Source organism: Aythya fuligula, chromosome 2, assembly GCF_009819795.1.
Source record: "Aythya fuligula isolate bAytFul2 chromosome 2, bAytFul2.pri, whole genome shotgun sequence".
Taxonomy (NCBI): Eukaryota; Metazoa; Chordata; class Aves; order Anseriformes; family Anatidae; genus Aythya; species Aythya fuligula.
In genome coordinates, this window is record NC_045560.1 from 397,811 (window position 1) to 416,920 (window position 19,110).

General features: G+C 73.9%; 3 protein-coding genes across 3 annotated transcripts; 1 reads left to right on the forward strand and 2 right to left on the reverse strand.

The window, feature by feature from the left end:
- Nucleotides 1-250: 250 nt before the first annotated feature.
- ASIC3 (acid sensing ion channel subunit 3) lies at nt 251-7,338 on the reverse strand (the record flags this gene model as incomplete). Its single annotated transcript, XM_032183148.1, has 11 exons — nt 251-388; nt 848-900; nt 1,038-1,109; nt 1,212-1,291; nt 1,389-1,480; nt 2,034-2,187; nt 2,337-2,393; nt 2,477-2,627; nt 3,157-3,284; nt 3,364-3,514; nt 6,811-7,338. Coding segments are annotated over 11 exons (1,545 nt in total), but the record flags the coding sequence as incomplete, so codon positions are not given.
- A 957-nt stretch (nt 7,339-8,295) lies between these two features.
- Nucleotides 8,296-12,428, reverse strand: ABCB8 (ATP binding cassette subfamily B member 8). Its single transcript, XM_032183150.1, has 16 exons — nt 12,343-12,428; nt 11,892-12,171; nt 11,647-11,802; nt 11,475-11,569; nt 11,280-11,385; nt 11,043-11,204; nt 10,868-10,953; nt 10,685-10,782; nt 10,493-10,598; nt 10,370-10,403; nt 10,134-10,270; nt 9,957-10,051; nt 9,691-9,824; nt 9,458-9,605; nt 9,130-9,380; nt 8,296-8,376 (listed from the first exon to the last, which is right to left on the reverse strand). Exons 1-16 carry the CDS (start codon nt 12,426-12,428, stop codon nt 8,296-8,298), a joined length of 2,055 nt encoding a protein of 684 aa, XP_032039041.1.
- Nucleotides 12,429-12,680: 252 nt separating this feature from the next.
- On the forward strand, nt 12,681-18,965 carry ATG9B (autophagy related 9B). Its single transcript, XM_032182633.1, has 15 exons — nt 12,681-12,977; nt 14,779-14,899; nt 14,987-15,030; nt 15,125-15,189; nt 15,262-15,426; nt 15,506-15,647; nt 15,752-16,500; nt 16,588-16,741; nt 16,818-16,997; nt 17,081-17,326; nt 17,505-17,716; nt 17,833-17,935; nt 18,141-18,231; nt 18,364-18,497; nt 18,591-18,965. The coding sequence occupies exons 2-14, from the start codon at nt 14,800-14,802 to the stop codon at nt 18,480-18,482; spliced, it is 2,370 nt and encodes a 789-aa protein (XP_032038524.1). The 5' UTR covers nt 12,681-12,977; nt 14,779-14,799; the 3' UTR covers nt 18,483-18,497; nt 18,591-18,965.
- Nucleotides 18,966-19,110: the final 145 nt, after the last annotated feature.

Here is a 19,110-nt window from a genome sequence, read left to right on the forward strand (position 1 = left end):
GCAGTGGGGGGGCCGCAGGGACAACCTGAGGCTGTTTTTGGGGGGGGGGGGCGGCGGGTGGGACCCCCCGAGGCGCAGCCACACCACTGGCGCCTGGGGCAGGACTTTAATGGCGCGGGGGGGGCGCATGTACAGCGGGGACGGGGGACAAGCAGCACATGCAGGGACACGGGGAGCCCCGCAGCCCCCTGGGCGCCATATGGGGCCGGGGGGGGGGGTCTGCTCCCCCACCAGCCCCCAAACCCCCCCCCCCCGGCCGGCCGGGGGTGCGGGGCCGGGCCCCTCAGCAGGCGAACTCCTCCAGGGCGCCTAGAGCCGGGTGACGAGGTAGCACGTTCGGGGCGAAGGCGACACCGTCCGCGTGGCTGCGCAGGGGGCGGCAGGCACTCTGCGGGCACGAGGGGGGCAGCAGTTGGGGGGGGGGGGGGGTTGGGGGGCTCTGGGGGGGGCCGCTTCCACCCCCCTCAGCTGCCCCACGGGGGTCCCAGAGGACCGGGGAGGTGTCCGAGCTGTGCGCGGCGGCGTTGCGTCCACGCGGCCCGCGGCAGCCACACGCGCACCCCGCACCCCACACGCGCTGCGTGGGGCAGGGCCCCCCCACAAAGCCCCCCCCGTTTTGCAGGAGCACCACCCCGACCCCACGCAGGGCACGGCCCTGGCGCTGTCCCCGCGGTGCCTGGGGGCGGTGGCGCGGTGCCGGGGGGGGTGATGCATGAGGATGGGAGCGCAGCCGCCCCGCGGATGGTGCCGAGAGAGAAGCCTGGGATGGAGGGGGACAGGAGGGGGGGGCCCTGCCGCCGTCCTCGCCCCGCGCCCCCCCCGGTGTCCCTGCGTCCCCGGTGTCTACCTGGGCCCGGGCGGGAGCGCGGCGGCGGGGCTGCCCGGCACGGCTGGATGCTCCTGGGGCAGGGCGGGCGGACAGAGAGGAGACCGTGAGGCGCGGGGGCCGCAGATGGGGTGGGATGAGGTGCCGGGGATGGGGTGGGGGGGGGGGGAGAGCGGGGCAGGGGGCTGGCGGGGCGCTGGAGGGGGGTTACCAGGGTGCTGCTGCTGCTCCGCCGCATCCGCTTCTTGTCCTTGTAGAAGCTGAGGAGCTTGTCCCGAAACACCTGCGGGGGGGGGACGGGTCAGCACCCCCCACCCGCGGCCCTGAGGGCACTGGGGGTGAGGGAGGGGGCAGGCGAGCGGCCCCGTGGTGGGGGCAGCCTCACCTCGTACAGGTAGTCAAAGATCTCCAGGATGGTCAGCAGGCTGGCGCCGATGAAGAGCCCCATCTGTCCCCCGATGTCACCTGGGGCGCGGGGGCAGCGTCGGTGCGTGGCCCCCACCCCGGCCCCCCACCCCGGCCCCCACCCCGGCCCCTGCCCTGGCCCCTCACCAGCACTCACCCAGCAGCCCCGCCACCTCGTACGCCTTCTTCTGCTCTATCATCTCGTAGTTCAGGGCCTCGAAGAAGATGTCCAGCACCAGCACGTTGTCCCTGGGGAGCAGGCGGGTGTGGGGCAGGCAGGCGAGCCCCGTGGCATGGCGACGAGCTGGGGTCTGCGCCGTGCCCGGGTGGGATGGGGGGGGTCTGCGTGCACGCTGGGGGCGGCACAGCCCCACTGTGCCATGCGGTGCCAGGTGGTTTGCTCTGTGCTGGGGTGGGTGTGAAGCCAGGAGGCCGTGCCGTGCCATGCTGTGCCGTGCCGTGCCGCGCCGTGCCGTGCCATGCTGTGCCATGCCGTGCCGTGCCGTGCTGTGCCATGCCGTGCCATGCCGTGCTGTGCCGTGCCGTGCCATGCCGTGCCGTGCCGTGCTGTGCCATGCTGTGCCATGCTGTGCTGCATGCTGGGGGGTGTTACGTGGCCGTGCCATGCTGTGCCATGCCGTGCTGTGCCGTGCCGTGCCATGCCGTGCCATGCCGTGCTGTGCCATGCTGTGCCATGCCGTGCCATGCCATGCCGTGTCGTGCCGTGCCATGCCGTGCCATGCCGTGCCATGCCATGCCGTGCCGTGCCCCGTGGGCAGCAGCAGGGCCGTGCAGCACTCACGCGATGTACTGCTCGGTCTTGTTGAACTTCTTGGCCAGGTAGCGCGCTGAGGCCTTGCTGGGGATCTTCACCATGGAGAGCTCCTTGCCGTAGCGCACCATGTCGCAGGGCGTGCGGCAGGCGCAGTACTCGCTGTCCTTCTTCACCAGGAAGTCTGGGGGGGGCACAGGCTGGGACAGGGGGTGCAGGCACGCAGCCCCCTGCCCTGCTCGTGTCCCACGAGTGCTGCCGGCAGGACCCCAGACCCACAAATCCGGGTTGGGTTTGGGGTCGGCGGGGCTGTGACCGGGGGGCTGCACCTACCCAGAGCAGGGTCAGCGCACTCCTTGTACTGCTCCGGTGTGCAGACGTTGGCGTTGCCTGTGGGGGGATGCAGCGGTCGTGGGGTGCAGGGGGGGGTCCCGAGAGGGGTCCCTGCCCCTCCAAACCCCCTCCCCACTCACCCGGCATGTGCACCATGCGGCAGTTGCAGTTCTCGGCCAGGTAGCGCGTCTCGCAGTCGAGGCGGCAGGCGGTGATGCTGTAGTTGGTGAAGAAGTCGGACTCGATGGGGGTGGCCTTGCAGTCCCCCCAGGGCGGGGGCAGGTACACCAGCTGCCGGGCCCGTGCTAAGGAAAACTCGGCAGCGCCGGCGGCCCCGTCCCACGGCCCCGTCCCACCTCGGTGGCCCCATCCCACGGGTGGGCAACACAGAGCCTTGGGGGGGCCGAGAGGGGAGCCCCATGGTGGGCACTGCGGGATGGGGGCTCCGGACCCCACGGGGACAGGGCCTGGTGTAGCCAGGGGGTCACCAGCACCGTGGGCTTGGTGGTGCAAGAGTGGGGGCAGTGGGGGGGACAGCAGAGAGGGGCAGGGGCAGCGCTGCCCACACCAGCAGCACCGGCACACATGGAGACGCCCACTCCAGGCACCTAAATTTAGGCGTCTGGCTGCGCCAGCTGGCTGCCGCCCCTGCCCGCAGGCTGCTCGGCAGGAGCCGGGGGGGGAATGGTGTGGGGGGGGGCACAGCCCGAGCCTGCGGCAGGGACTGAACGGCCCTGCCCAGGCACGGCCCCAGCCGGGGGCTGCCTGTGCCGGGGAGGGGGTCCCGGTGCCCCCCGGTGTTGGGGTGGGTGCCGGATACCCGCTGCTGCTGGCAGGACACGAAGGTCTGGAAGCCGGGCGCCACCCCGAAGCCCAGCTGGTCGATGAAGGGGGGCTCCTGCTGGCTGTGGATCTGCACCTTCACCCCCGCCTCGTAGGACGTCTCGTCTGCAAGGCAGCGCGGGGCGATGCAGGGCCGGGCATCCTTCCCTACCCCCTCATCCCCCCCAGCACGCGGGGTCCTCACCGGTGTCCCCCCAGACGGGCAGGTATTCCTCCTGCTGGATGTTGAGCATCAGCTCCAGGCCGTTGCCCGCGCCGCCCTGCAGCGTGGTCAGCAGCTCGGTGCCCGGCTGCCCCGAGTTGAAGGTGTAGCACTTGCCCAGGCGGGTGAAGATCTGTGGGGCGGGGGCGGCAGCCTCAGCGCCTGCCCTGGGGCAGGGGGACGGGAGCTGGACCCCACAGGGCCCCGAGTGGGGCTGGGGGGCTGGGGGCCGGGACCCTGCAGGACCCCGCAGCGCAGGGCAGGGCTGGCACGCTGCCCCCTTCCCTGCTGGCACCGGCACGATCCTACAGCAGTTTTGGAGCCCTCCCGGCCCCACAGCGGCTGATCCCGTGCTGAGGGGCCGGGAGGTGGCTTGGCACCGCTGGGCTCCCCTGGATGCGCCCCGGTGCTGCAGCCCCCACGCTGCCCTACGTCCCTGGGGGTGGGCGAGAGGAGCTGCCCCTGCCAGCGCCGGGGGGGCTTCACCAAGCACCTGGGGCTGGGGATGGAAAGGGGGGGGCAGGAGCCACGCCCCAGAGACACTGCCCCACAGCCTGTGTACACCATCACCCCACAGCCTGTGCACCCTGCTACCCCACAGCCTGCACATCCCATTGCCCCACAACCTGTGCACCCCACAACCCAAAACCTGTGCACCCCACAACCCACAATCTGTGCACCCCACTATCCCCCAGCCTGTGCACCCCATCACCCCCCAGCCTGCACATCCTCAGCCTGCCCTGCCCTGGGTCCTGCCCAAGCCCTGCCCTGGACAGAGCTGGCCCGGGATGGGGATGGGGAAAGGGATGGGGGCTCCTGTGAGTCCTGCCCAGGGCCGAGCTGCCCGCGGCAGAGCCGGCCACGGCCACGGTGCTGGCAGCGGCCACGGTGGCACTCACGGCGGTGAAGTTCTCGGGGCCGCAGTCCTGGCCGCGGAAGCGGCAGCTCAGCAGCATGTCGCGGATGGGGTGCCCGGCGCGCTGGTAGAAGGCGGCCAGGTCGTAGCTCTTGCTGGGGAAGAAGCCGGTGAAGTCCGCGGGCCGCCCCAGCGCCCGCAGGTAGCGGGAGAAGTCCTCCCGCTCCACCGCCAGCAGCTCCTTGCCCAGCCAGAACAGGTCGTTGGGGGTGAGCTGGGAGCGCCGGATGCGGTTGTAGTTGCAGAGGGTGACGGCGGGGAAGGCGAGCACGCGGCTCTCCGCCTCGTCCAGCACCGTGACGTGCGGGTAGGCGGCGTAGTGCCGGACCCGCTCCCCGGCCTGCAGCAGGAAGGCGCCCAGCGAGGCCAGGAAGGCGCCGGCCCAGAGCAGGCGGCGCGGGGCGGGGGTCCCCGGCACGAAGACGTGCCCCAGCCCGTGCAGGGTGCAGGAGCGGGCGAAGGCGGCCAGGCTGGCGGCCCCGTGCGCCCCGGTGCCCGGCTGCGCGGCCATGGTGGCCCCGTCCCGCAGCGCGGCTCTGCAGGGGGATTGGGTTTCAGCGCCAGCGCGGGGACGCGGGGGACACGTGAGCGGGCGCGAGGCAGGGCAGCAGCGGGGATGCGGGTGGTGGGGACGCAGCCCGTCCCCCTGGGGGGCTCAGCCCGTCCCCCTGCTGGGACCCACCCGCCTGCCCAGCACCGGGGACCCCAGGGAGCAGGACGCCAGCACCCACAGGGCGAGCCGGAGCCGAGACCCCATGGATCTGTGAGAATCCCCCCCCCCGACACCAAAGCCCCCTGCCCAAACCTGCCCCAGAGGCAGAGCTGCCCCCGCACCCTGCCACCCCCTGCGCCCAGCCCCGACCCCCTGCACCCCCCACACCAAGTCCTTCCCCTCCCCACGGAGCCCCCCTGAGGGGCTGCAGCAGGCACAGGGGAAGGGGGGCGGTGGGCTGCTTGGGCCTGCTGCAGCCTCGAGCCCCCAGCCCCATCCCACGGCCGCACGTGATGCGGGACCCCCCTGGCGGCCCCGTCCTGACCCCACGGCAGGGGGGGGGCGGCTGCTGCAGTACCGAGCTCCCAAAGAGGGGAGCCATCGCCATGGCAACGCTGCCCATGGGGGGGGGGCTGCCATGGCAACCGGCAGCCCAGCACCAGGACGTGAGGGATGGGGGGGAACAGGACGGGGACGGGGACGTGGCCCCTGCGCGCGCAGCGCTCGGCCCCAGCATCTCCCACCTCCACCCCGCGGCGGGGGCCACACGTCCCAGCCCCCTGCCCCACTGCTTCAGGGGGGCACAGATGCAGTGTGAGCCCCCCACCACTCACAGCCCTGGCTTGGGACCCCCATCACACACCCGGGTGCCTGCGCACGGCCACCTCAGTGCCTGCGCTGCAGTGGGAGCCGCTGTCCGGAGCACGGGGTGGCGGTGGGGGGCAGCAGGACCCTAATCCGCGCTCAGCCCGCGCATTAGCGCTGTATTTTTAGCAGGCAAAGTTGCAGCCGGTGCAGCCAGCAGCGGGGCTGAGGGGGGCGGGGGGGGCACGGCTGGGCTCCGGGCAGCCTCTAGGGCACTGCCGCGCACGCTCCTGCTGCCAGCGCCGGGACCACACGTGCCCGGTGGAGCAGCAGCCCCGGGAGCAGCAGGCGGCACGGGGGGAACGGGCGCTGGCCCCAAGACCCCCAGCTCATCCCCGTGCCCTGCCCCCAGCCTGCCGGCCCCCCCGCCACAGCACCCAGCCCGGGGGATTAGAGCCCGGGGAGGGGGTGCCGCAGCCCAGGGCTGCCTGGGGGAGTCCTTGGCGCGGAGCTGCAAAGGCGAATTCATTTCCTGCTCCCCAGCGTCGGGCTGGCGGCGGTGGCTGGCGTGACCGCACACCGAGCTCGTGCCGGCTGCGGTGGGGACCGGGGAGCAGAAGTCAGGGTCCTGACCAACGTGCCCCCTCCCCACGGAGCGACCAGGGTGCCTGCCCCACGGCCCCACAGCCCTGCACCCCCCCGGCCAGGCACTGCCCGTGTGGGTCTCACCCCTGCCACAAACGGGACCCCGCGGTGCTGGGGCTGAGTGTGCCGGGTGGGGGTCCCGCTGCCCATCCTCGCTGCCGTTGCCCCCCTGGGGGGTTCAGCTCCCCGGCACCGCACTGCGCTCACTGCAGGTGCCTGGGGCTGAGCCCCCTCATCCCGTGCAGGGCCTGCAGCACTCCGCGGGGCACGGCAGCGGTGGGTGCTGATGGCACGGGGAGGGAGGCTGCTCGGCTGCAGCACGGGCACTGTGCCCAGCTGCCTGGCACCCCCAGGGTGGGCACCAGATGGGGGCACCGCCAGCCAGCACCCAGCCCACTGTGGTGCCCGGGCAGGTGGTGCCAAGGAAGGGGCTCACCCAGGTGCCCACCAGCCCCTGCACGCTGCTGCCCACCCCCGTGGGGACACCCCCGGCCACCTGTGACCCCCAGGACGGTGACTACCCCATGTCCCAGTGCTCCCCCGTCCTGCGGCCGGGCCCCCCGGCACTCACCACGGTGAAGTTGCGGGCGGTGCAGTTGGCGCCGCGGAAGGAGCACTGCAGCAGCATGTCGGCCAGGTCGTGGCCCGTGCGGTTGTAGAACTCGGCCATGCTGAAGGGCTTGGCCTTGAAGTTCTTGAAGTTGGCCTTGTCGCGCAGCGCGGCCAGCACGTCGGGCTCGGCCAGCTGCGGGTTGCTGATCTCGTAGCGGTCGTTGAGCAGCGCCAGCAGCTCGCCGACGTGGTACATGTCGTTGCGGGTGATCTTGGAGAAGCGGAACTCGTTGAGGTTGCAGATGGTGATGGCCGGGAAGGTGAGGTTGTGCGCGGCCACCTCGTCCAGCTTGGTGACGTGCGGGTAGGTGAGGAAGTAGGCGACGCGCTCGGCGCACACCAGCAGCAGCAGCCCCAGCGAGCCCAGGAAGAACACGCTCCAGAGCACGCGGCGCAGCGACACGGCGCCGTAGGCGAAGATGTGGCTGATGCCGTGCAGCGACGAGCTGCTGGCGAACGCCCGCAGGCTGGAGAGGGGCTCGGGGCCCCCCCCGCCGCCCTCCCCGCCGCCCCTCATGCTGCTGCTGCCGCCGCCCGCCCCCTCCCCATCGCCGCCCCGGCCCCGGTCCCGGCCCCGGCCCCGGTCCCGGCCGCTCCGCTCGGCTCCGTTCGGCTCCGCCGCGGGAGGCGCCGCTCTCCGGGGGCCGCTCCCGGTGCGGCGCCGCCCCCAGCCCCAGCCCCAGCCCCGGCCCCGGCCCCGCTGCGCCCCCCGCGCCGGGCGCCTCCCCCGGGGCTCCGCGCTCCGCTGCCGCCGCCCCGGGCCCCGCCGCTCTCCCCCCCCCGGGGCCGCCCCCGTGCACGGCGCCGAGGCTGCGGCTGCGCTACCCGGGGCCGTGAGCTTCCCGCAGCCGTGCCGCGGGACGGGAGCTGCCCGGGGGGGCCGCGGGGAGACAGCGGCTGGGCCGGGGGGGCTCAGAAGGGACGCGGCGGGGCGACCCCCGGCTGCCCCCTCCCTCCCTCCCTCCCCGGGACCCCCCCGCGTTGCGTCCCGGTCCCCGGCTCCGCCGCTGCCTGGGGGGCGGGCGGGGACCCCCCCGTGGCGGCTGCAAGCGCCGGGGGGTGGCCTGGGGACCCCGGGCCGTGGGAGCCGACACCGTGCTGCAGAGCCGGGACCGGCCCGGGGGCTGGGGGGGGGTCCCGGAGAGCCCGGAGGAGCCCCGCGGGGGAACAGCGGCCGGGGGGCACCCGGGGGTGCCCCCACCGGGACGGGACGGGACGAAAGGAACCGAACCGGGCCAGGCCCTGACCCCCACGGGACCCCGGTGCCCCCCCGGTGCCCCCCGCCGGAGGGGCGGGGCTTGGGAGCGGCACGGAGCCCGGCCCCGCCCCCCTCCCCCGGTGCCCCGCCCCTCCCGGAACTGCCGGCGCTGCCCGCCCCGCCCCGGCCCCCCCCGCAGACGTCACAGCCGGTGTCCGCAGCCTTTTATTGCCCCCCCCGGCCCGCTCAGCGCCGCTCCGCCGCCTGCCGCCGGGTCAGCTCCGCGTACAGCCCCCCCCGCCGCCACAGCTCCTCGTGCGTGCCGGCCTGCGGGGCTGCCGTCAGCGGGCGGGGCACGGGCAGGCCCCGCCCACTGTGCAAAAGCCCCGCCCACTTCGGGACAAGCCCCGCCCCCAGCCCGTGCCCCCCGGTAACCTCTCCAAGCCCCGCCCATCGCTCCAGCAAGCCCCGCCCCTCCCCAAGAAGACCCCCCTCCAGGCCCCGCCCCCTGCCCGGATAACCCCCACCCCCGCCCCGCCCCTTGCCCCTCCCCAGATGGCCAGGCCACGCCCCTCTCCCCTCCCTGGAGGACCCCCGCCAAGCCCCGCCCTCAATTTGAGCCAAGCCCCGCCCCCTTGCCTCACACCCTCAGGGTGCCCTGCCAAGCCCCGCCCCATTTGGACAAAGCCCCGCCCCCTGCCCCATCCCTAGAGGACCCCCTCCAAGCCCCCCCCACACCCATCCCCAAATGAACCCCCCTAAGCTCCGCCCCCATCCAGAGAAACCCCACCCAAGCCCCGCCCTCAACTTGACCCAAGCCCCGCCCCCTTCCCCCACCCCCTTACCCCCACCAAGCCCCGCCCTGCTTTGTCCCAAGCCCCTCCCACTGCCCTCCCTCAATGACCCCCTCCAAGCCCCGCCCCCTGCCCAGAGACCCCTCCCCACCCCGCCCCTTTCCCCACACGGCCCCGCCCCTCGCCCCCGCAATGACCCCTCCGCTCCCCCTGTCCCCAGATGACCCCGCCTGAAACCCCTCCCACGGGTGGCCCCGCCCCCCGCCCCGCCCCCTGCCCCACCCACCTCGGCCACGCGCCCGCCGTGCAGCACGACGATGAGGTGCGCGCCGCGCACGGTGCTGAGCCGGTGTGCGATGACCAGCACCGTGCGGCCCCGCGCCGCCCGCTCCAGCGCCGCCTGCACCAGGCGCTCCGCCTCGGCGTCCAGCGCGCTCGTGGCCTCGTCCAGCACCAGCACGGCCGGGTCCTTCAGCAGCGCCCGCGCGATGGCGATGCGCTGCCGCTGCCCCCCCGACAGCGCCGTGCCGCGCTCGCCTGCGGAGCGCGGGGATGTGCTGGGTGCCCCCGCTCCCCACCGCCCACCCCGCCGCCCACCCTGCCCCGCCGCTCACCCACGACGGTGCCGTAGCCCTCGGGGAAGCTGCGGATGAAGCCGTCGGCGTTGGCGAGGCGCGCGGCCGCGTACACCTCCTCGTCGGAGGCGCCCGGCTTGCCGAAGCGGATGTTCTCCATGATGGTGGTGCCGAACAGCACCGGGTCCTGTGGGCACAGCTGGGTCCTGAGCGCCAGCACCGGCACCAACCTACCCCCCCCGCAACGTGCCCGGTCCCCCCGCGCCCCCCACCTGGCTGATGAAGCCGATGACCTGGCCCCGCAGCCAGGAGGGGTCCAGCGAGGAGATGTCGTGGCCGTCCAGCGTGATGCTGCCCTGCGTGGGCTCGTAGAAGCGCTCCAGCAGCGCCGCCACCGTCGACTTCCCTGCACCGGGACACCAGGGGGGTGGCGTCAGTCCCCAGCCCCATTGGGGCGCACTGGGCAGCCACTCGCCCCCACCTCCAGACGATCGGGGTCCTGCACCCCAGGCGTGTCGGGAAGGGGCCATGCCAGTACCTCCTCCGGAGGGTCCCACGATGGCCACGGTCTTGCCAGGGGGCAGGCTGAGGCTGAAGTCCTGCAGGACGGGGTGCCCGGGGCGCGTGGGGTAGCTGCAGGCAGAGGTGCGGGGGCTTGAGGGGGCTGCGGGCATCCGGGGGCTTGGTGGGGAGGGGGCCGGGGCCGGGGGCTCACCTGAAGGAGACGTGGTTGAAGGCGACGTGGCCGAGCAGCGAGTGGCTGGGGATGGAGGCGCCCCCCCGCAGCGGCACCTTGGGCTCCAGTGTCATGAACTCCAGGACGCGGGCACCCGCGCTCAGACCACGCACAACCTGGGGGGGGGACAACACGGACACAGCCGGAGTGCCCCCGTCCCCCTGTCCCCCCCCACAGATGGGTGACAGCGCAGGGACCCGGCGGGACCCCCCTACCTGCCCGAAGAGGATGGAGATGTTTGCCATGGACCTGTCAGCACGGGAGAGAGGCTGAGCTCATGGAAAGCCCCAAGGCGGTGGCAGTGAGGCTGGGGGGGGGCGCGGGGGCCCTGCCCTCACCTTTGCACCGTCTGCGAGGCCACCAGGAAGGACATGAGGTCTCCGGGTGACAGCTCATTCCCCGCCATCAGCGTGCCGCCCACGAAGATGGTCCCCAGCACGATGCCTGCGGGCACGGGGCGCTTGTGGGTCCTGCCCCACTGTGGGTCCCGACCCCCCCCCGTGGGTCCTGCCCCCCGTGGGGCCACTCACCGTTGAGCGCCAGGTTGGAGAGCCCCTGGAAGGCGGCGATGCCCAGCCCCAGCCGCTGGCTCAGCTGGCTCGAGCGCTCCGCCTCGGCGCAGTACAGCCTGTGGGCGGGGGGGTGACGGCACCGCGGCCAGCCCGCGCCCCCCCACCCCGTGCCACCACTGCCGGACCCCGCCGCGTCCTCACCCCGCCTGCTGGTCCTCCATGGCGAAGGCGCGCACGGTGCGGACGTTCCCCAGCACCTCGTCGGCCACCCCGGTGGCCTTGGCCACCTGCGCCGAGAGGGACGAGGGGCATGGAGAGAGCAGCCGGTGGGACAGGGCAGCCCCAGGGGGTCGAGGGTGAGGGGCGTGGGGTTTACCTGCTCCTGTGCCCGGCGGGAGAGGCTGCGGAGGAAGGAGCCGACGAGGGCGCCGGCGCCCACCAGCGTGGGCATGACGAGGAGGAGGAGGCCGGTGAGCTTGGGCGAGAGCAGGTAGAGCGAGACGATGCAGCCTGCTGCCTGGGTGCTGCTGCGCAGGCCCTGCGGAGAACGGGGTCAGGGCAGGGCCGGGCACCGCGATGGGGGCCTGGGGGGCGTCCGGTGCCGCGGCCTCACCTGGGAGATGATGAGCTTGAAGGAGGACTTGAACTCCTGGACGTCGGCCGTCAGCCGGTTCACCAGCTGCCCCGTCCGGTTGGCGTCATAGAACGCCACGTCCTGCCTGCGGGACAGCAGCGGGGTGGGCCGGGGGGCTGCGGCGGGACCCCCACACACCCCTCGTGCGTGTGTCCCCCCCCCGGGGTGCCCTACCGCAGCAGGGAGATGAAAAGAGCCTTGCGCATGCTGGCGGCCACCTGCTCCCCGACCCGCGACAGCAGCGCGATGTACCCAAAGGTCAGCAGCCCCTGCGGGAAACGAGCGGGGGGCTCGGGATGGGGCTCGGGGTGCAGCCCCCGTGTCCCCCCCCCAGCACGGTGCCCACCTGCAGGCAGTAGAGGCCGAGCAGGCGCAGGGCCGGCGGGCGCGCAGCTCGCAGGTACCCGGCCAGGTGGCTCTGAGCGCCGCGGGCCACCACGTTGACCAACTGCCCCAGCAACACCGGGATGCGCACGTTGAGCAGGGCTGCGCCCAGGGCCAGCTGCGGGACGGGGCGTCAGAGGGACCGGGATCAGGACCAGGATGGGGATGGGGATGGGACCACGGCCCCTGCCACCCGATTCCGCTCACCACCACGGCTGCCGAGAGGGCGAGGAGCTGCGGGCGCAGGAAGGCCCAGAAGACCGGCCAGTCAAACACGGGCTCCGGACGGGGCTGCGCGGGGTCAGCGGGGACACCGGGGACGGCGGGGACAACGGGGACAGCGGGGACGGTGGCCTCCTGGCAGCGCACAGCCGAGCCCAGGCAGCCCAGCGCCAGGCCGGCCGGGGTGGCCAGCAGCAGGCAGCGCGGGGCGAGCAGCGCGGGGCGGCGGGGGGGGGCGCTGAGCCCCGGCCGGGCCCCCCCGTACCTGCAACTGGGGAGCGCCGTGAGCGCCCCGCCCGGGCACGGCAGGGGACACGGGGGGGGGGGGCGGAGGGGGCTGTGTTCCCCACAGCTCCCCCCCCCCGCGTCCCTTCCCCTCTCCAACCCCCCCCCGACACTCCGAGGCCCCCGGTTCCCCCCCTGTCCCCCCCGCTACCTGCGCCCCGGGGCCGCGGACGGGCGCAGCGCAGCGCGCACCGAGCGCGCCCCGGTGCGCGCCCCGAGCGCCAGCAGCAGCAGCATGGTGGCACCGGCACGGCACGGCCCGGAACGGCCCGGCACGGCTCGGAACGGCTCGGTACGGCCCGGTACGGCTTGGAACGGCTCGGAACGGCTCGGAACGGCTTGGAACGGCCCGGCACGGCTCGGTACCGGCACGGCCCGGCCCGGAACGGCCCGGCACGGCTCGGAACAGCCCGGCACGGCTCAGCTCGGCGCGGCTTAGCACGGAAGGGGCGGGCTCCGGAGGGACGGCCCCGGCAGCGGCGGGCGGAGCCCCAGCACCGCGGCCCGGGCCCCAGCGCTGCGGGGCCGAATCGGAGCCCCCCGGCCCGCGGCACCGCGCCGGGACCCCCCCTCCGCCACCCGCGACCGGCACCGAGACCGGGACTCGCTCCGCGCCCCGCGCCCGGACCCCGACCCCGACCCTCTCCCGGGCCCCGCTGAGCCCCCGGGGCGCCCCCCCCGTGCCGGTGCCGGTGCGGCCATGCCCGGCCGGGGGGCGCAGACCCGGTCCCGGGGGGGGCGCGGGGCCGTGTGAGCGCCCAGCGGGGAGGACGGCGGGGCCGCCAGGTGAGCACGGGGACGGGGACACGGGGACACCGCGACGCGGGCACCCGGGGACACGGGGACACGGGGACACCGGGACGGGGCCCGGGCGCTGCCCCCGCCTCGGCCCCGCTGCCCGGGCCCGGTGCCCGAGCCCACCCGGCTCGGGGGTCCCCACGCGTGTCCCGGGGCCGTGACGCGGCGGGGCCGTGGCCAAGGAGGGCGCGCGTGTCCCGGGGGGTCGCGGCGGGGCGGGGGGGGGGGCGGCGGCACCGGGGGGGTGCCGTGGGGACAGCGAGTCCCGCAGGGGCGCGTCCCGGGGCTCCCGCGTGTCCCGTGGGACCACGCGTGGACGGGGGTGGCTCCGGGGGGGCGGGGGTCCCGGTCCCGGCCGTGCACCCCTCAGCACCCCCCCCCCGCGGTGTTTACGCTGCCCCCGGCTATTTTTGTCCCCCCGGCTATTTTTGGACAGCAGGGGCGGGGGGGGGCGCGCGGGGACACCCGATGCCGGGGGGCAGCGCGGGGACAGCGCGTCCCGGCCTCCCCCCCCCCCCTCTCCGGGCCCCCCCCTGGGCCCCCGGTGCTGAATCACGGCCCCGGCCCCGGCCCCGTGAGTCAGCCCCGGGCGGGGCGGGGCCGCGCGGCTTCACCTGCGGCCGGGCCGGGCTCGGCCCCACGCGCGGCACCGGCGGCGGGGGAGCAGCAGCGGGAGCCGAGCGGCGGTACGGGGCTGGGGGGGGGGCACGGCACGGCCTGCCCCCAGGGGTGGGGGGGGTCCCAAGGGAACAGGGGTCTGGATTGCTGCGGGAGTCCGGGGGTCCCACCCTGCCCCACAGGGTTGGGGGTCCCGTCCTGCCTGGGTGTTTATGGGGTCGTGTTCTTCCCGAAGGGATCTGGGGTCCTGTGCTGTCTGGGAGGGTTTAGGGGGACCCCATCCTGCCCTAGGTTAGGGGCATCCCATCCTACCCCAATGGGTCAGGGGGCCTGTCCCCTCCATGGGGTTCTGGGGGTCCCAGCCTGCTTGGGGACCTATGGGGTCCATATACACCCCTAAGAGGTCTGGGGTCCCATCTGATCTCAGAGGGTTATGGGGGGGGCCCATCCTGCCTCGGGGTTTATGGGTGTCCCATCCTCCCCTAAAGGGTCTGGGGGTGCCATCCTATTAGGGAGGGTTATGGGGGCTCCCATCCTGCCCCAGGTTCTAGGAGCCCCATCCTTCTCCAAGGGGTCTGGGGGTCCCATCCTGCCTTAGGTTATGGGGGTCCCATCCTACTTGTGGGGGTTACAGGGGCCCCATCCTTCCCCAAGGGGCCTGGCGCTCCATCCTGCCCCAGCTCATGGGGGTCCCATCCTTCCCCGGGCACGGTGCTGGGCCCTGGTCCCGGCCACCCCTGCGGGCTGTGGGGTGCTCGCTGCCACGGGGCCAGGACCACCCCATGCTGGGTGCAGCTGAGCCCCCGCTGGCACCGCACGGAGCAGGTCCGGGTACCGGCGGTGGTCCGGCCGGTGGGACGGGACCAACGGCCTGGCCCTGCCCGGGGCCGTGCCCGCGGCTGCGGTGCGGGGCCAGCTCAGGCCACCCGAATTCGGGGCACGCGGGCGGCGCTCCGTGGCCTCCCCGGCATTTCCTGCGCCCGGCCCCGGGGCAGACAGCTCAGCCTGGCGCGGCACGGCTCAGTGCGGCACGGCACGGCACCCCTGCGGGGCTGGGCTGGGTGGGGGCCCCATCCCCACCCCATAGCCAGGGGTCCCGTGCCAGGGGCTCTCCGGTGCCAGCGCACGCGTCCCGTCCTGTCCCATCCCACCCCCATCCCACCCCACGCAGGTGGCACAGCCGGAGGCAGCGATGGCAGCGCAGGCCGAGTACCACCGGCTGGAGGACTACGAGGAGGATTCCCCCCCCGGCGAGGAGGAGCTGCTGGTGCACGTCACCGAGGGGCTGCAAGGTGGGGGCACCCCCATCGGCACGGGGGGGCGGCCGGAGACGTGGCCCCGGCTGAGCCCCCCCCCCCGGTGTTTTTCTCTCCCGCCAGACTCCTGGCACCACATCAAGAACCTGGATAATTTCTTCACCAAGATATCCTTGCTGGGCCTCGTGCCCGCCTGCGGGGGGGTGGGGAGGTGCAGGGGGGGGGCAGCACCCCGGGCACATTCCTTAACGCGCGCCCAACATCTACCACTTCCACCAGAAGAACGGCTTCGCCTGCATGATGCTCTCCGACCTCTTCGAGCTGGTGTAAGTGCCACCACGGGGTGGGGGCTGGCGTTGTGCCCCCTCCCCATCCATCTGAGCCCCGTGCCCCCCCAGGCAGTTCCTGTTCGTCGTCACCTTCAGCACCTTCCTGCTGTGCTGCGTGGAGTACGACGTCCTCTTCGCCAACCGCCCGCTCAACCACAGCCAGGTGCCAGCCCCGGAGCGCAGCAAGGTGACGCTGCCCGACGCCATCCTGCCCGCGCCGCAGTGTGCCCAGAGGTGAGCAGCGGGGGCACGGGGGGCACGGCGACACGGTGGGGCCCCCCCCGAGCTGTACGTACCCATCCCGCCCGCCCAGGATCCGCGCCAACGGCTGGGTCATCTTCCTGCTGGTGATGGCCGCGGTGTTCTGGCTGTACCGCCTGGTGAAGGTGCTGTGCAGCCTGCTGAGCTACTGGGAGATCCGCGCCTTCTACATCAAGGCCCTCAACATCCCCTCGGTGAGCGGGGCCGGACGGGGAGCCGCCGGGACGGGCACCCCGGGGCCGCCCGTGCCGCGGTGGTGCCGGCGTGCCCGCGGTGACCCGGCCTCTCCTGGGCGCAGGACGGGCTGTGCAACTACAGCTGGCAGGAGGTGCAGGCGCGGCTGATCTCGCTGCAGCGCGAGCAGCAGATGTGCGTGCACAAGAAGGAGCTGACGGAGCTGGACATCTACCACCGCATCCTGCGCTTCAAGAACTACACCGTGGCCATGGTCAACAAGTCGCTGCTGCCCGTCCGCTTCCGCCTGCCCCTGCTGGGCCACGTCGTCTTCCTGACGCAGGGCCTCAAGTACAACCTGGAGCTGCTCCTCTTCTGGGGCCCCGGCTCGCTCTTCCAGAACAAGTGGAACCTGCAGCCGCAGTACAAGCGGGCGGGCTCGCGGCTGGAGCTGGCGCAGCGCCTGGCGCGCACCATGGTGCTGCTGGGGCTGGCCAACCTGCTGCTGTGCCCCTTCGTGCTGGTGTGGCAGGTGCTCTACGCCTTCTTCAGCTACACCGAGGTCATCAAGCGGGAGCCGGGCAGCCTGGGCGCGCGACGCTGGTCGCTCTACGGCCGCCACTACCTGCGCCACTTCAACGAGCTCAACCACGAGCTGCAGGCGCGCCTGAGCCGCGGCTACAAGCCGGCCACCAAGTACATGAACTCCTTCACCAGCCCGCTGCTCACCGTGCTGGCCAAGAACGTCGGCTTCTTCGCCGGCTCCATCCTGGCCGTGCTCATCGTCCTGACCGTCTACGACGAGGACGTGCTGACCGTGCAGCACATCCTCACCGCCATCACCCTGCTGGGGCTCGTGGTCACGTTGGCCAGGTGGGTGCGCCATGCCAAACTGTGCCGTGTCACCCGTGAGCACCAGGGCTGCCTGGCAGGGGTCTGACGCCCACCCCTGCCCCTCAGGTCCTTCATCCCCGACGAGCACATGGTGTGGTGCCCGGAGCAGCTGCTGCAGCGCGTCCTGGCGCACATCCACTACATGCCCGACCACTGGCAGGGCAACGCCAGCAAGTCGGAGACGCGCAACGAGATGGCGCAGCTCTTCCAGTACAAGGCGGTGAGCGCCGGCCGGCGGCCGCGGCAAGGGGGGGGCCCTTCCTGCCCCCTGACGCCCCCTCTGCCTGCCCCCGCAGGTCTTCATCCTGGAGGAGCTGCTGAGCCCCATCCTCACCCCCCTCATCCTCATCTTCGCCCTGCCCGCCCGCGCCCTGGACATCATCGACTTCTTCCGCAACTTCACGGTGGAGGTGGTGGGGGTGGGCGATATCTGCTCCTTCGCCCAGCTCGACATCCGCAATCACGGCAACCCCCAGGTGAGGGGGCTGGGGCCGGGGGGCCGGGGGGCCGGGCAGAGCGCTGCCCCCCCGCTCTCCCTGCTCACCCCACTCCCCCGCAGTGGCTGTCGGCGGGGCAGACGGAGGCCTCGGTGTACCAGCAAGCCGAGAACGGGAAGACGGAGCTGTCGCTGATGCACTTCGCCATCACCAACCCGCGCTGGCAGCCGCCCCCGCAGAGCGAGCTCTTCCTCAGCCACCTGAAGGAGAAGGTGCAGCAGGACGCGGCCGCCGCGCCGCCCGCCCAGCGCATCCTGGCCGAGGGGCCCCTGGGCACCTCGCTGCTCTCCGACGACTCGGCCACGGCGGTGAGTGGGGCGCGGGTACTCCATGGGGACTGCGGCACTCCGGGGACACCCGTGCCCCTTGGGTTGGGAAATCGGAGGGGTGGCATGGCAGAGATTTGGCACAGCACGGTGGGGATTTGGCGCAGCATGGTGGGGATTTGGCACGGCACGGGTGGCTCTGACCGCGGTGTCTCCGCAGCCGGACGGCTTGCTGGCCAGCGTGCTGGCTCGCCCCATCCTCTCCGCCAGCGGGCTGGTGTCCCGGGACCGGCGCTTCATCCAGCCCTGCAGCACGGCCAGCGCCGCCGCCAGCGTCCTGGCGTCCCTCTCGTCCCCGCTGCCCGGGCGGGCGCGCGTCCCCTCCGCCGACAGCCCCGGCTGCCACAGCGACCGCCTGCTCCCGGAGGAGAGGTGCTGCCGCCGCGCCTCCGGGGCTCGGAGCCCTGTGGGGGTGGGCGTGGGGCAGGGTGGGGGGCAGGGGGGTGCCCTCGCCCTGTGCCAGCCCCGTACTTGTGCTCTGCCCGCAGCTTGCTGCTGAGTGAGTCGCGCCTGCTCAGCCTGAGCCGCTCCGCCGTGCTCGCCGAGGTGGCCTCGGCCGAGATGAGCCTGCACGCCATCTACATGCACGAGGTGAGGTCCCGGCCCCCCCAGTGCCTCCCCTGTCCCCAGCCCTGAGCCGCAGCCCCCCCACCCTGCGCCTGGCTGGGTGTCACCGCGAGCCCCCTCCTGCTGCCCTGTGCCACGAGCCCCCCACCCTGCCAGCCCAGCCCAGCCACCCCGCGCTGTGTGCCCCCCCGGGGGGGCAGCGAGCGGTGACTGCCTGTCCCCCCCCCAGCTCCACCAGCAGCAGCAGCAGGGCCCTGCGCCCCTGGCCGTGGGGCTGTGGGTGGCTGCAGGGGCTCCCAAGCAGCCCTCCGTGACCGCAGGTGAGTGCCGTGGGGTGCCGTGTGCTGGCCCCAGTGCCCGTGGGGCTGAGCTGGGGTTGTCTGGGGGGCTCCCCCGGCCCCACACTTTGGGGGCCGTGGGGTGCAGCGTGCCCTGACCCTGCCCTGCACCAGGCTCGGCCGCCCGCGCCTCGCAGGCTCAGCTCCGGGAGCTCCGGGAGATGCCGCTGGGAGGCTGGGCCGAGGAAGAGGAGGAGGAGGAGGAGGAGGAAGAGGAGCAGACGACGGGCTAGCTGCCCGCTGCGCCGGTGAGTGATGGGGGGAGGCTCAGCCCCCCCGGGGCCAGGCCCTCCGGGGTGCACGTGCCGCAGGGTGCCCCTGACGGCCCCCTTTCCCTGCAGGTTCCTGGGTGCACCGACAGCGCCCGGCCCCCCCCCGGCCCGGGGGAGCTGCTGGAGGGGGCGGCCGGGCCCTGGGGGCCGTGGGGCCGCTCGACGCCGCCTGCTGCAGCCGGGGGCCCGACCGTGGGGACCCCCGCGTGGCTGCGCCTCCGTGCCGGTGCCTGGCCTGCGGCGTGGGGCCGGGGCGCTGCCGGGGGCAGCCGGCCCCACCAGGTGCTATATTTATACGGGGGGCACGGCGCACCCGGGGCTGCTGCCGTCCCCGCTGCCCACCCGTGCCGGGGCCCCCCCACCGCCGTGGCCAAGCCTGGGGTTACGCAGGACCCCCCCCCTCGGCCCCGGGAGCCCCAGGGGCAAATAAAGGTTTACAGACTGCCTGTGCTGGAGAGCGCTGCGTGTGCTGCCCCGCCGGGGTGCGCCGTGCCCCCTGGGGGTGCCTGGACCCCAACCCACTCCTTGTCCCCCCCACCTGCCACCCCCAGCCCCACCAGAGCCCCCCCGGGACGCAGGACGCCGTACG

Bases quoted from the DNA above. Each gene is read 5' to 3' on its own strand.
- ABCB8 (XM_032183150.1), bottom strand. From the start codon at position 12,428: ATGCTGCTGCTGCTGGCGCTCGGGGCGCGCACCGGGGCGCGCTCGGTG. The intron at 11,205-11,279 runs GTGAGGCCGCGG...CGTTCTCCGCAG, and splicing joins TCAAGCTCATCATCTCCCAG to GGCCTGCGCAGCAGCACCCA. The intron at 9,381-9,457 runs GTGAGCGGCGGG...CGCGCTCCGCAG, and splicing joins GGGCTACGGCACCGTCGTGG to GCGAGCGCGGCACGGCGCTG.
- ATG9B (XM_032182633.1), top strand. From the start codon at position 14,800: ATGGCAGCGCAGGCCGAGTACCACCGGCTGGAGGACTACGAGGAGGAT. The intron at 16,501-16,587 runs GTGGGTGCGCCA...CCTGCCCCTCAG, and splicing joins CTCGTGGTCACGTTGGCCAG to GTCCTTCATCCCCGACGAGC. The intron at 17,936-18,140 runs GTGAGGTCCCGG...TCCCCCCCCCAG, and splicing joins ACGCCATCTACATGCACGAG to CTCCACCAGCAGCAGCAGCA.